Source organism: Chenopodium album, chromosome 3 (assembly GCF_948465745.1).
Source record: "Chenopodium album chromosome 3, dcCheAlbu1.1, whole genome shotgun sequence".
Classification (NCBI taxonomy): Eukaryota; Viridiplantae; Streptophyta; class Magnoliopsida; order Caryophyllales; family Amaranthaceae; genus Chenopodium; species Chenopodium album.
Window position 1 is genome coordinate 66,063,431 of NC_137836.1, and position 14,154 is coordinate 66,077,584.

Sequence of the window (14,154 nt, forward strand, 5' to 3'; positions counted from 1 at the left end):
GAGAAATGCACTAGCTTCACATGTCACAGGGTTAAATTTTGAACAAACATCAAATGCACTTGGAATAATGCCTGCCAACCCATTTTCAACTTCCAGTTCTGTGGCTTCCCCATCATTACTAGCAGGTGAAATAGTGAATTTTATGATTATTTTATTATCTTTGTTATCTGCTTTTATTTCACATTATGAATACATTATCTTTAAATTGTTGGAACACCTGCACCTTTTTTTGGTTCTTTGGGCTCCATTTAAGTTCTACGTGAATAAACAATATCAGTTATGGCTATCTCTTGGAATTACTAATCTGAGGAAGTGAATAATTTCTGGATAAAATGTTTGACTTGTGACTGTTGTGAGAATTTTGTTAATTGTCTTTTGACCATCTTAACATTCTTCAGTTCTAATCAATGTCAAGTCTCAAGTGTGACTGAGACTATGGAATTTGGATTTTCAGTGAGAAACTTGTGGTTGGGTTTGTTGATCCTACAGAGACTTATGATACAGAGTCATTAGAGTTTGTATGTTTTGGGCATAATTAGTTGCAATAAATCATGGAATCCTAATTAATTGTTGATATGCTAAAAATCTGTGTGATTATTTTAAAATAATATACACCTATGGATTAATTTTATATATCCTCCAACACTTTTGTACTAACGGGGTGAGGCAATAAATTTCTCTCACACTTGATCTATGTATGCTGGAAACTTTGGAGGTAATGTCTGATTACTAACGGATTGTAGTGATAACAATTCTACTTTGCCGTTCTGTGGATACTATGAAGAAGAAATAAAGTTAAATCTCTAAAACTAAATGTTTTTCTTTACCTACTATAATGTAGGGTAGCAATTCTGTGTTTTCATAGTATATCATTTCTTGGTCCTGCTGCCTTAGGGACTTTATTTTGAGTATGCCCCACCCAATTCACCAGAGCTTTTGAACTCTGTTGAGGGTAGTAATAATCTAATACAAACAAAATCACAAGCTGTCTAAATGCAGAATCATTTTTTTTTGTATACATTCTTCTAATACTACTGATTTTCCGCCAGTCCGCCACATCTTTGTTCTGGTAAATTTTATGAGCTTTTTCTCTGTGATGTAAAGTTAATGCAATTTTTTTTTGGCCAATATACAGGATGCAGAAGTAAATCATATGAGTAAACCATTATTAAGGATGATTCAAAACATTGTAGACTAATTTCAATATCAGGCATGCCTTGTTACGCTGGTAAAAGCCATGAAGAATTGAGATGGGAGAACTATGGCCTAACATCAGGAGGTATGCATGCTTAATATGTTACAAGTTTTTCTATCTTTTGTTTTCTTTATACCTTCATCACTTGCTGCTGTAGTCTGTAGAAGTCTATTGATAATATTGCTATCAAATAATTTTGAATTTTGTTTTTTTTTTTATATGTTTTTCAGTCCAGCAGAATTCAGTCAGTAACCAAGCACAAGGGATTGACAAACAACATTTGAGCATCCCTCTTCCTTCAGTTAAAAGTTCCTTGGGAATCCCTACTCCATCCTGTAATGCTCCAGCGTTCTCAACAAATATGAATACTCCTACTTTCCAAATCCCATCACCAAATCTATCTGCATTTCACACCAGAACGCCCATTATTACTGGATCTGGATGCGATCAAGTCACTGCCGGTGATCCTAATAATCAGCTACTACAGAATCCTCAGTTATCAACTCAAGATTTAAGACTTTGGCCTGATTACTTAAGAACAACACCTAAACACCTGTCAATCCACTCACCATCTGCTGGAAATGGATGTGACCAAGTAGCAAGTAGTTCTGCTATTAGATCGACAAAACCATGGCCAAATAATGGAAATTCAGTGATCCATACAATTATAAGTAATGCGCAGTGTTTTTCTGAACTTCCTATCACTTCTTTCTGTGTGTTGCTCATCAAGAATTTTTCATCTGATCTGGTTGAAATTGCAATACATGATTTTCTTGTTTGGATTATGTTATAGTTTTATGCTCATTGCTGTCTCTTGGATAGTTTAATTCTTTTCTTTTTTTGGTAAATTTTCTTTTTTAATTTGTTCTATTAACCTCCTTTTGTCTTCCCTCATCAGCAAGCATCATCTCCCTGGACAACACCTCTTGTCTCAGCAAGTATTTTTAAAAAGTTCATATGATCATTATGAAAATATACTAATGGTTTCTGCGTGCAACATCTATCATATATTCGTAACTGCTATTTTTGGCACAGCATTATAACTTTCTTTGCTATTTTTTGGTAACCATTAGGGAATAATGGAGGTGTTTCACTCGATGTTGGCTCGCCTCAGCCCGATCCTCCTCAATAGTAAGTTGATGTTTTTTATCTTCATTTTTATTGTTGTAAAAATTTGTTCAGTAGTATCATACTTTTATTTCATGCTTTTTGCTGTATACACTTTTTAAAAAAAATCAATTAGTTGACTAACCACAAAATGTTGAGGCAATCATCTTATTTCTTTATAGGTTCACAGCAACAAGCAAGGTCACGGAAAGCATTATAGCTGTGAAAGATCCTTTTGGATCTGAGACAGCAACATTCCAGCCATTGATGGATCACTCTGCCCATTCTTCATTTATTCAACATGGAATCTCTAGCATGCCCGTGAGTATTTCCACACGCTTTCCATGCTACATTGAAAATAAACATTTTTTTTATTTAGCATGATTTTCTTTTAAAATCCTCACGGGCTATGTTATTGTGCCAAACAGGTGTCTAGTAAACCTGCAAAAACTAGAGTTCCATCTTATTTTACATCAAGGCACCATTCACTTAAGCCGTTGACAGTGAGTGTCAAGAAATATCATCCTAGCAGTGATGGTACAAAGCTGAGGAGGGTATTATTTATGTTGAAATTCTGTGAATTTGTTGTATTTGTACCTTTTCTTCTCCCTTACTTTGTTGAAGTCTTTGTTTCCACTCATTGTCCAATATAGGTGCCCTTCTTTGATCGGGCTGCAGAAGGTCTAAATATAAGCAAGGGATGTAATTATATAATTCCAAGGGAGAATCCTAGATCAGTGATTGATGCATCCACCGATGCAACCTTTGACAGTGCTTCCACAAAAGAGGCATCTTCACTGTATCATGCAGATACTGTGGAGTATGAGGATGGTATGTCATTCATTTTGTGTGTTTTTAGTCAAGCTCTGATAAATTGGTCTGACTGTTTTAGGAGCTTTTCCTAATTTTTTCTATCTTGTTCTAAAATCCTTTAAAGAATTATATGTCAGGTTGTGATCTGCAGATTATGTGTGCATATACATATTTTATAGGTTTTGATGCATCATACATTTCCACTATACAGGCAACAAAGTATTAAATGGATTAATGATAAACGAGAAACTAACTATGATAAGAAATCTTATTACAAAGGTGAGGAAATTTTGAGTAAAATAAACACAAAGAAGATATTCAAAAAGCACATAGTTTTGTTAAAATAAGTGAGGTTCCTGATTTTGTTCTGTTGGGAAATATATCTACGATTTTAGTATTTTGGAGGACTCGTGGACAAGGCTTCCAGAAACTTGATTGGATTTTGTCTTTGTGTTCATGTTTTGGATTCATAAAAACTCGTGCATGAGATGGTGCCAATTCTAATTCTATGGAAGAGTGACATTACTTGTTAAGGAGGTTAATTTGTTAATGTATCACAATTAAAAAAAAGTGAGACGGTCTAAGCTAAGACTTGGTTTCATTTTCTAGCCTTGAATAAATTATGTTCCCATTTCCAGATCATATCACATTCTGCCATTCTGGCCACCATATATGCTCTTGATGCCTCAGAATATGATGGGATTGCCAATTATTATTCTAAAATTTGTGTTGTATAAGAAACTAAGCATCTGGGTGTAGCTACTTGAATGAATTTGTGTCCTTATTCTATAGTATCATTTATGCCAATTTATGATTTCTACAGTTTTGATGTCTCTATAATTGTCACTTGCGCTGTGAATTATTTTACGTAGAGATCCTAGTTTCATTTCTTCTGATGTGTCAGGTATAGACAATGCTAAGAAAGCCCAAATCAATAGTTCTGAACCCATCTCTCATAAAGATGCTTTTGCTAAAACCAATGACAGTGCAAAAGAGTTGGAGCTCTTGCTCCCAAAGCTACAACGTTCTGACTACTACACAGAGCCCAAAATTGAGAAGTTAGCATCAATTGAAAGATCTAATCCAGGATTTTGCTCCCATGTAAAGGACTTTGTAGTGGGCCGAGATGGCTTTGGTTGGGTGAAGTTTTACGGGGAGACAAATGTACGTGGACTCAATCTTGACTCCTTAGTTCACTTCAGTTATCGAGAGGTGATAGTGTATGATGATGAGAGTGAGAAGCCTTCAGTTGGACAAGGCCTTAACAAGGCAGCTGAAGTTACTCTTCTGAATGTTAAATGTCTTGACAAGATTGGAAAACAGCATACTTGTGAGAAAATGGTTGAGAAATACATTGAGAAGTTGAAGCAGGCAGCTGAAAAACAAGGTGCCGAGTTTGTCTCCTATGATCCAGTGAAAGGGGAATGGAAGTTTAGTGTGCAGCATTTTTAGTTAGTAGATTTTTCGTAATGTCAGAAGAAAACAATAGTTAAAGGTACAAATAAATACCTCAGTTTTTTTCTTAGTTCAGAATTTCGAGTTCCTTAAGTGTTTGTTCATAGATTTAATGATGGTTTGATGATAAGAATTTTTTCGAATGTACAGAGTTTCAGTATCTAGTGATAAATTTGTGAATGCATTTCATTAGATTTTTCGAGTGCAATTAAACAACTGACTAAATTTTCATTCTGCAGTGAACTTTGTGTAATCTGTCTTTTCTATGTCCCTCACTCCATACTAACTTAGCTCCTGTTTAAAAAATGTTTGTAAGGCATAAGAGTATTTTTCCCAACATTGCAATATGAAAAAACGAAGGAAGTATAGGTTTGGAAATCTAACCACCATCAAGTTCTATTTATATTTATGACATCTATCTATATTATAATTGTAGAGTGGTTTTTCCAACTTTTAACCACAACACTCCAAAACCCAATCTCTAAATTCTCATTCACTTCCCCCCCCCCCCCCCTTTTTTTTTTCCTTTTCCTTTTTTTTTTTTTTTTGCCTTATAATTGTAGAGTGGTTTTTTCAACTTTTAACCACAACACTCCTAAACACAATCTCTAAATTCTCATTCACTCCCCCCCCCCTTTTTTTTCTTTTCCTTTTTTTTTTGCCCTATAAATAACTTCCACCTGTCTTTTTTAAAAAAAAATAAAAACTCTCCAAAAAAGAATTTCCACTATTATTTTTCCTAATAACACACAATACCCCAAAAACTATCTACATTGTCCAATTTTTTTTATAGAAACACCAATATTACAATAATTGCACATTTTTTTTTCCAAAATTGCTTGCACTTTTTTTTTTAAGTAATATCGCCACTATAAGTTCCACTATTTTCCTTTTTAAAAATTCTTCTAATTGTTTATTTATATTATTTTAAATCAGCTAATTACCTTACTATTAATTCAATAATCATCGGAAAAAAAAATATATACATAAGGTTTTTTGTGCGACAACACGTTTTTTTTTTCTTTTTCTTTTTTCGACAAGCCAGCAGTGGCACAGGAATAACCCATTATAATATAGACAGAGTAACCCCCTAGAACACAAAACGCACAACCCTTATAACACTGGCGGGATAACAACTATAACGCAGAACGAGTAACCCTTAAAATATTGACTGAATAATCCCTATAACATTGACAAAATAACTTCCATAATAGCTAGCTACACGGTGTATTCAGCCACATAAAAGAGCAAGTTACTATATTACAAACAACCATAATAGCTAGCTACACGGTGTATTCAGCCACATAAAAGAGCAAGTTACTATATCACAAACAACTTAACGTATTTAAAATATATTTTTGTTATAAGATCTTTGTAATATCTTTCTATAAAATATATATCCCGTGCACGGGTACACTCTAGTGTTTTAAATTTACAAGCATCCCAATGTAGTATAAATGACAATTTTTTTATTTTTTTTATTTTTGACAGCTGAAAAAAGGAGAGATAATCCCCCGTAACAATACAAATACACAATGAAAGTTTTAACAGTAAATCTGCAATGTTTCAAAGATGCATTCTTGCATGTTGAGCTCCTGTAAAATCTCCCTGCAACCATTTTAGAAGTCTTCTGTCAGGGATAAAAATTTGTAAATGCCACATATGCAGCTTCACCGCTTCTTTGACTCCCTTGAAGATCGTTGCCAGCATGCATGAAACTATCTGCTGGTTGCAAGGACCCCTCTCCTTCTTTAATGGCATCTGTTGGTAAAATACCTGTTGATTCCAATAACAAAATAGAGAAGATGAAAGGGAAAATACTTGATTGAAGATCTCAAACTCACAGTCGCGCCGTGGAACAAAATCCACTGCCTTAGAAGCGAAATACGCCACCACCGGTACAAGTTTCCTAGTGACGCACGCCCCCCAAGTTTAACGCAACTCTCTCCGTAATCCGTGCACCCGAACTCGAAGAGTGGAATTGCTCAAGAAGTGTTCAGATCTCAAAAGGTAGGTTTGTGTTTTCGGCTAGAAAGTGAATTTTCACATGAAAAGGCAAGACTCGTATTTATATGAGTCCCGGAAAAAGGAAACACGCAAAGCAAACCGACCTAGGAAAAAAGGCGGGCCCGATCGGGCGAAGTCACCCGATCGGGCGCGAGATTAAGTTTCTTCAGACCTGGTGTCGCGCCCGATCGGGTGAACACCGTCCGATCGGGCGCCCGGTCGTGCGCCCGGTTGGGCGATCTAGAAACCCCATCCCGGGCGAGCCATCGGGCGAACCCGCCCGATCGGGCTCGTCAAAAACTCGAGTTCGCCGCCCGGCCGGGCGAGGGCCGCCTGATCGGGCGCGAGAGTTCTCCTATTTTCCTTGGCCACCTCCGCTCGATCGGGCGAACACCGCCCGGTCGGGCGCCCGGTCGGACGAACACTGCCCGATCGGGCGCGAGCATCCGTTTGCATTACCTATTTCCAACAATCCCCCACTAATGCGAGCGGATCTTCAACATGAAATCTGAACAGTAAATCAAAGTCTTAGTACTTAAATGCTAGTATCCAAAGGTTTGAACTAACACATTAGTACACAAGGTTTTCAACACTTCCCTAGTGAGTATCCTAAGATTTGAACTCCTAGGAGCGAGGATGGGACCTTGAATGCACATACCTTGACTTTAGGGCTTAAGCAACTCCGCCAATCTTGGCCTACACCTTGGGCTCTCATGAGTACTTCAGGAAAACTACACCACAATTTTCCCTTGAAGGAGGCCACCCCTCGTACTCACGTAGGTGTTCCGTCTGTGTATAAAATACACATTCCTAGCACATCTAGGGTCTTTCCTTGCAGGCTTAAAACACATTCAAGCACCTTGCAAACCCAAGATTTTTCTGTACAGTGGAATAAGAACATTAAGAACGAAAAGTTCAACCCTATCAACTCGACGGTGCATCTATCAATTCACTACTCAATAAGCTCTTAGGCTAGATGCATTAAGGGATACTCCCAACCTCAGTCATTCGGTACCACTATCGTTCCCTACTCGAGAAGTATCAGGGCTAGTGATTCTAATTTATTTAAGAATCACTATCGTTCCCACCTCTCAAGCAACTGGGCTAGTAGTATTAAGAGCAAGCAATGCTCAACCTTCCACTTTCGGTGTCATTATCAATCCTAATCTAAGAGCCACTAGGCTAACGGTCTTAAATCCACTTAAGAACCATTATCAATCCCTGCTCAAAGAATAACTGGACAAATGACATTAATAGACACGCTCAACCTTACTGAATCCACATGATCAACAAACCACTGAAAAAGGTTATAGATTCAATAAACATAAATGGTGTAAATCCAACAATGAGTCAACCAAAACAAGGCTCCAGACCCATTTAGAACAAAAGTTCAACAAATTTAAACATTTCGGTGTGTCCATGTAAGCTGTCACAATTGACCACCCAATCTGGGTTATGGACATATTAAGAGCACTTAAAGCTCAACCTGCAAGCATGAAGCAACAAGTCTACCAAAGCAACTCATAACCATATAAATTAGAGGGTCATTACGCCAGATCACTTCAGGATGTAGACTCAACTTTTAAATTTCGTCACTAGAATAATTAAAAATACCCCACAGGATCTTAAATATATTCTCTTAGACAATCAAGCACTTACCTATGCTTCATCCCTGTATAAGGACCTGCTTGATTCTTCTTTGCTTTCACGTACTCTAACATGAGTATCATCTCCACAAGATCTGTCTAACTTTGTCACTACATCTGTAGTTCATGACAACATACATAAACACTTGTGAAAAATAATGTAGAGAACATGAGGATCAACTTACCCCCACAATGGACAAACTTCCAGAGATTAATTTTTGCAACAATCATCTTCTTGACCACGCCATCCAATCTAATGAACCTTTGCTTCATAATGGATAGTGTACAACAGTTTGTTTTGTAGCTCACTCGAAACAGAGCACCACCCTTCATCATGTACAAATCATACACTGAAGAGGTTCAACTAATCATCGTTGTTCATTCATCATTGTCTCTTATAATTTACTGGATAGGTACTTGAGAAACTTTCTCACTTTAACCTTCATCCCTGTACTAACTGAAACTCAAACAATAATTGAGTAATTCTCTCTTGACAAACAGAATGAACAATATAGTTTACAACAAAAACACTACACGTCAAGAATAGTTTGTTCATCATTTAGATTGCAAAACATTAGCACATTTGAATCAAACATCAAGGCCAAATCATGAAAATAACTCTGGCTTAGACATGATAAATATAATTTACCAAACCACTTTCTCTACATCACAATAATGAGATTGATGTGTGCCTTTATTAGTTCATCGGCATACTGCCTAGAACCATTCTACTTATCACATTATCTTGTACTTGTCTCTTGGCTTAGAGACACATATACATCTTTATCTCAATTAACAACATGCATGTGAAGTTAACAACTTATGATCATTCTAGCAAATGAACTCTATCAATGCGAACCATAGTAACATCACACATGCATCAAGAAGTTCAACTCACATGCTAAGAAAAACTTAACATAACAATTTAGAGTACTCAAATCTAACCCCCACTCACCATACATATCACAAAGGGTATAACATCATGAGCAAAAATACCTCATCTTCTAAGTTGTCACCTGTGCATGCGTTTTAAAAATACACACCCTTGATTTACAATCAATTATGCTAGGAAGCTTAAGCAACCTTACTGCAAACCAGACAAGCTTAGAACAAACCAGGTGAGTCATAAGAGTTGGTCAGCACCAAACTTACAGAATAAATCCTAACAACATAGTATCTTACCTTTGGCCCATTTCCAATCAACCACCTTTCAACTCACCTTGAAAGATACTTACAACTGATGGATTTATAATAGCAAGGAAAGATATACTATTCTCAAACATATCAGACTCAAAGAGAGTGCACAACTTGCGTTAACATGCTTCTTTCCACAACTAGTCAATCAGGTTTATCCATATGGTTCAGGATTTTTCCATTAACCACTATATAAATATATACCACACAACAAACATCCACATACAACTTTCGATCAAGAAAGTAAAACCAAGATGATACGCAACTAGTTTAAGCTTTAATCCAATACATCTTAGATGATGAACTCATCAACTTTACTGGTAGGATAAAGCTTAGGAAGCAAGAACAAATCCTATGAATGAGCAAAACTAACATGTCATGTCATAGGAAAGCATATACTTGAGACAATTCAAGGATTTAACATATCAAGCTCGTACATGATAAACATAGCAGATATTCAGCATACATATCACCCACATTCCCACAAGCCCTCATGCTTTATATGAAACTTATCTAGAAGTCAATTCTTTATTATTGGAAACCCCCACATCACAGATACCACATGAAAATAATCATGAATCAGGTAACAAATTAGGGAGTATAAACCAAATTCTTGGGTGAAATACTTACTAAACAAATAAACAACTGATACATATCTGCAACCCCGACAATACTAATATTCGCAGAATATTAATAGTGTTTAAAGACACATAGAATGTTAATTCTCATCCTTACCTCATGTAGGGCACTTACACTTAACACTTGCACGACCATCCTAGCTTAGTTAAGTCAAGCCTTTTTATTCTGCTAATAGGCACGGAAATCAACCCGGTCTCATCTAGACCATCAACAAGAAAAATAATTGCTAAACCTCTAGCAAAATAAATACATTTCAAGTTCGTGAACAAAGCTAATTAAGATCACAAGAATTAAAAGAGCCATTAATTCTAAATCCCTTTTTTTTAATAAAAAAAAGGGACACTTACAAGCTTATCACATACTCCGTGCTAAATAAAACATTATCCATGATTAGGAGAAATAACAACAAAAACGCTATCGTAAGATAGAACATATTTATATACCATCCCTAATCTGCTAGGACAAATCACATTAAAGTCCATGAACATAAATAAATTACCATTGGACGAAACATGCATTAGCAGAAATAAATTACTTGCAAACAACAAGTCAAAAGCTATAGATAAACGTCACTTTCGGAGACCTTCCTCCTCAATACCACTCATCAAATAGAGTACAAACTAACTTACTAGTTAGTCACAAAAATCTAACTCAAAACACCCCCACATTGTTAAACAATAGCTCATAATAATTAAATTATGCATATATAACAGGGGCACATAATAATGGACACAAATATTATGTAGAGTTAGAAATTACTTAAATAAATTGAGAAGGATAACTTATCTGATTACGAGCAATGGTCTGACCAACTATTGTTGCATATCTCGGCTCATTCGCTCGACAGTCGACACCATTGCTGCCCATCGATCCTCGCACTCCACAACCGATTGCATTACTTGCAAATCCTGTTGGAGTCCTCGTTAGAGAAGGAGCAACCTTTTGATAATCTACCACTTTAATTAGTCTTCCAAATTAAAGACTTCTCAATTGCACTGCTTCCACCAACATACTTCAATGGAAAAATTTCAGGATTTTCTTTTCTCTAAATTCGAGTTCATCCTTACAACAATGTACACAGATATTGCACACTGACGGATAAAATAAATTTCCCCAAAAATTAGGTTTCTTGAACATTGAATAATAATGGACGTTGACTTAACGATCCCAAATCAATTTCGAAAAATATATTGATCATCCGAATCGTAATCCTCATCCCGATCATACTAGTTATAATTGAATAATCCAGGAATCAACAGTATAATAAATTAATACTATTTTGCTTCTAAATTGTTGGTAAAATACATGTTGATTCCAATAACAAAATAGAGAAGATGAAAGGGAAAATACTTGATTGAAAATCTCAAACTCACAGTCGCGCCGTGGAACAAAATCCACTGCCTTAGAAGCAAAATACGCCACCACCGGTACAAGTTTCTTAGTGACGCACGCCCCCCAAGTTTAACGCAACTCTCTCCGTAATCCGTGCACCCGAACTCGAAGAGTGGAATTGCTCAAGAACTGTTCAGATCTCAAAAGGTAGGTTTGTGTTTTCGGCTAGAAAGTGAATTTTCACATGAAAAGGCAAGACTCGTATTTATATGAGTCCCAGAAAAGGGAAACACGCAAAGCAAACCGACCTAGGAAAAAAGGCGAGCCCGATCGGGCGCGAGATTAAGTTTCTCCAGACCTGGTGTCGCGCCCGATCGGGAGAACACCGCCCGGTCGGGCGATCTAAAAACCCCATCCCGGGCGAGCCATCGGGCGAACCCGCCAGATTGGGCTCGTCAAAAACTCGAGTCCGCCGCCCGGCCGGGCGAGGGCCGCCCGATCGGGCGCGAGAGTTCTCCTATTTTCCTTGGCCACCTCCGCCCGATCGGGCGAACACCGCCCGGTCAGGCGCCCGATCGGGCACGAGCATCCGTTTGCATTACCTATTTCCAACAGCATCTGCATTGTTCTAAGTATCCACCACCATCTTTGATTTTTGTTTTTGCTTCTTACTTGCCTGATCTCCAGAATAGTTAGCCTGCAAACACCACTTCCTGTAGTTAAAATGTAACACTTACTCTGTTGGTGTGCTTCCCTGCTGACCTGCCTTGATCTAAAGCCTGGGGGGCAGCTTTGTTCTGACTCGGAATCAGCTGCAAGTTCATCATCTTTAGCAGCCATGATACAAGAACCCGCCTTATGTTCCATTCTCGACTTTCGTCTTCTCATAAAAACAAAGTTTGCAGGCATCAATATCCCACTCGGCATTATTTTTGCGGAGGGAGGCTACTCTAACATCTGTGATGGTAGCTTGGCTACTCCAAACAGGTGGCTTGCCATGAACCCAGGGAAGGTGAATATAAATGACAATTGTGAATTTGTGATGTTAAGAGCAAACTCTACTGAAGCCAAATCTCTGAATTAGACCCTCACACACGGGATACAGGTTTGAATAGGCATAACATGGAGGTTTTTTCTTCACTAAAATAATCCCCACCCTTGAGCAATTTGAAAGCTCTATAAAATAATTATTTTTGAACATGAAGAAAAAAAATTACTACGTATTTTAATGTTAAACTGTCGCCCATACCAAAAAAAAAAAAAAAAAAAAAAAAAAAAAAAAAAAAATTCAAGGTAAAAAGAACATTAAGAAGTCCTCTCACAACGGAGGGTACTAATGCAAAAAAATTAGAAGAGAAACAATTTGGCAAAATTCATGAATGTATGCCAAAACCAAAAGTGGGTGAAAAGAGTTTAAAGATGAGAAAAGAGTAAAAGGTTGGTTTAAGCACCATTATGCCTCATATTGTAACCTAACCTTATCATTTTCTTCTAATCATTACATAAATGGTGTTATCCTCCAAGTTGTTGCCTTGTTTATTCCATATTTACATACATATTAACATATATAATGCACAATTTCCATTGTTGAGCTTGCTAGCTACTCCGTAGCAGGTAAAAAGAGTAAGAAATTTCGTATTTCAACATCAAAAGAGACACTTCCAACAAATTCTTTTAAATAATTGCTTTCATTTGCAAATTACTCCTTCAGGACTTTGAATACGAATGATTACTAAAAGCCAATCATAAACTATAATTTTTAACAAAGACTATAATTTATCAAACATAGACAATATATGTTAGGCTCAATCCTAGCACAGTTCAAGGGTAAGAATTACCCCGCCTTCACATAAGTAAAGCATTTAACAATAGTTATTAAATAAAAATACAACAAACTAAGATAACTTGTAATTAAATAAAAATACACCCAAACTAAGATAACTTGTAGGTAAGAATGAATAGGAGTTAACATGGACCATGCTGATCATAACACTTGAATCGAACAGGTGACTGAGGCTTTTGGTAAATTCTTCAATGTAATCTCTATTAACATCTGACATGGATTAAAATTCGGAGTTCGGGCTAAGCATATGACCAGTTCCTCCAAAACTAACGCATGTCTAAGGAGAAACTGGGTTATTAATATCTCCTGAACAAATCCATGGTATTCCCTTATCACTATTCTTTTGAGACGATTCCTGCAACATACGGGAGTTTCATGATCTGTACGGGTAAAAAATTCTTGTTCCTGCTCCAGCGCCTTTTTCCTATACTCACACAAAAAGCCGCCATGATATCCAGCGAGTCCCTAAGAAATAAACATCAATAATCAATGAAATTAAAATTAAGAAAACTCTCAGAAGTTGAACAACATTGCTCATATGATTACTAAAACCACACCAACCTGTGCAAATTCAAGTGTTTCTAAGACAGGTGAACAGTTGAGAAAAGGCAACAACAGATTATCCCAGCAGCTATCTTCAGTAGCACCACCCAACTCTAGATGTTTCAGATTAGGAAACACGGGGAGTTTATCCTTTAAGACTTCCTCATCGATGAAGTCAAACTCCTACAACCACAAGTTAAACAATTATTACAATTGGTAAATTTCAAAATCAACTATGAAAGGAGAAAAAGGATTATTCAGCTTAAAAGAGAGAAATTAGAGATTGAGACATTACCCACATAAAAATGCCAAACAATGATAAGTGTTGAGAATAAGAAAAGGGTCTAATGAGGTTAATTATTTGCTGAAATGATCTTCCA

At 36.8% G+C, this 14,154-nt stretch overlaps 2 protein-coding genes across 2 annotated transcripts in view; both read left to right on the forward strand.

The window, feature by feature from the left end:
- The window catches only part of LOC145625227 (F-box/LRR-repeat protein At4g14103-like), a 179,754-nt gene extending 166,047 nt beyond the window's left edge, over positions 1-13,707 (forward strand). Inside the window, exon 5 of the mRNA XM_081678298.1 lies at positions 13,674-13,707. Within this exon, the coding sequence (XP_081534424.1) occupies positions 13,674-13,707 (34 nt within the window). The remainder of the gene's footprint in view (positions 1-13,673) is intronic.
- On the forward strand, positions 1,213-4,600 carry LOC145621465 (nuclear pore complex protein NUP98A-like). The gene is made up of 6 exons (XM_081676199.1): positions 1,213-1,279; positions 1,426-1,943; positions 2,462-2,623; positions 2,731-2,856; positions 2,956-3,133; positions 4,026-4,600. The coding sequence occupies exons 1-6, from the start codon at positions 1,213-1,215 to the stop codon at positions 4,565-4,567; spliced, it is 1,593 nt and encodes a 530-aa protein (XP_081532325.1). The 3' UTR covers positions 4,568-4,600.
- Positions 13,708-14,154: the final 447 nt, after the last annotated feature.

What these genes read in the sequence shown, in the direction of transcription:
- LOC145621465 (XM_081676199.1), top strand. Translation starts at nt 1,213, where the DNA reads ATGCCTTGTTACGCTGGTAAAAGCCATGAAGAATTGAGATGGGAGAAC. An exon ending in CTATGGCCTAACATCAGGAG is followed by an intron (nt 1,280 to 1,425) that starts GTATGCATGCTT and finishes TATGTTTTTCAG; the next exon opens with TCCAGCAGAATTCAGTCAGT. An exon ending in ATGGAATCTCTAGCATGCCC is followed by an intron (nt 2,624 to 2,730) that starts GTGAGTATTTCC and finishes TGTGCCAAACAG; the next exon opens with GTGTCTAGTAAACCTGCAAA.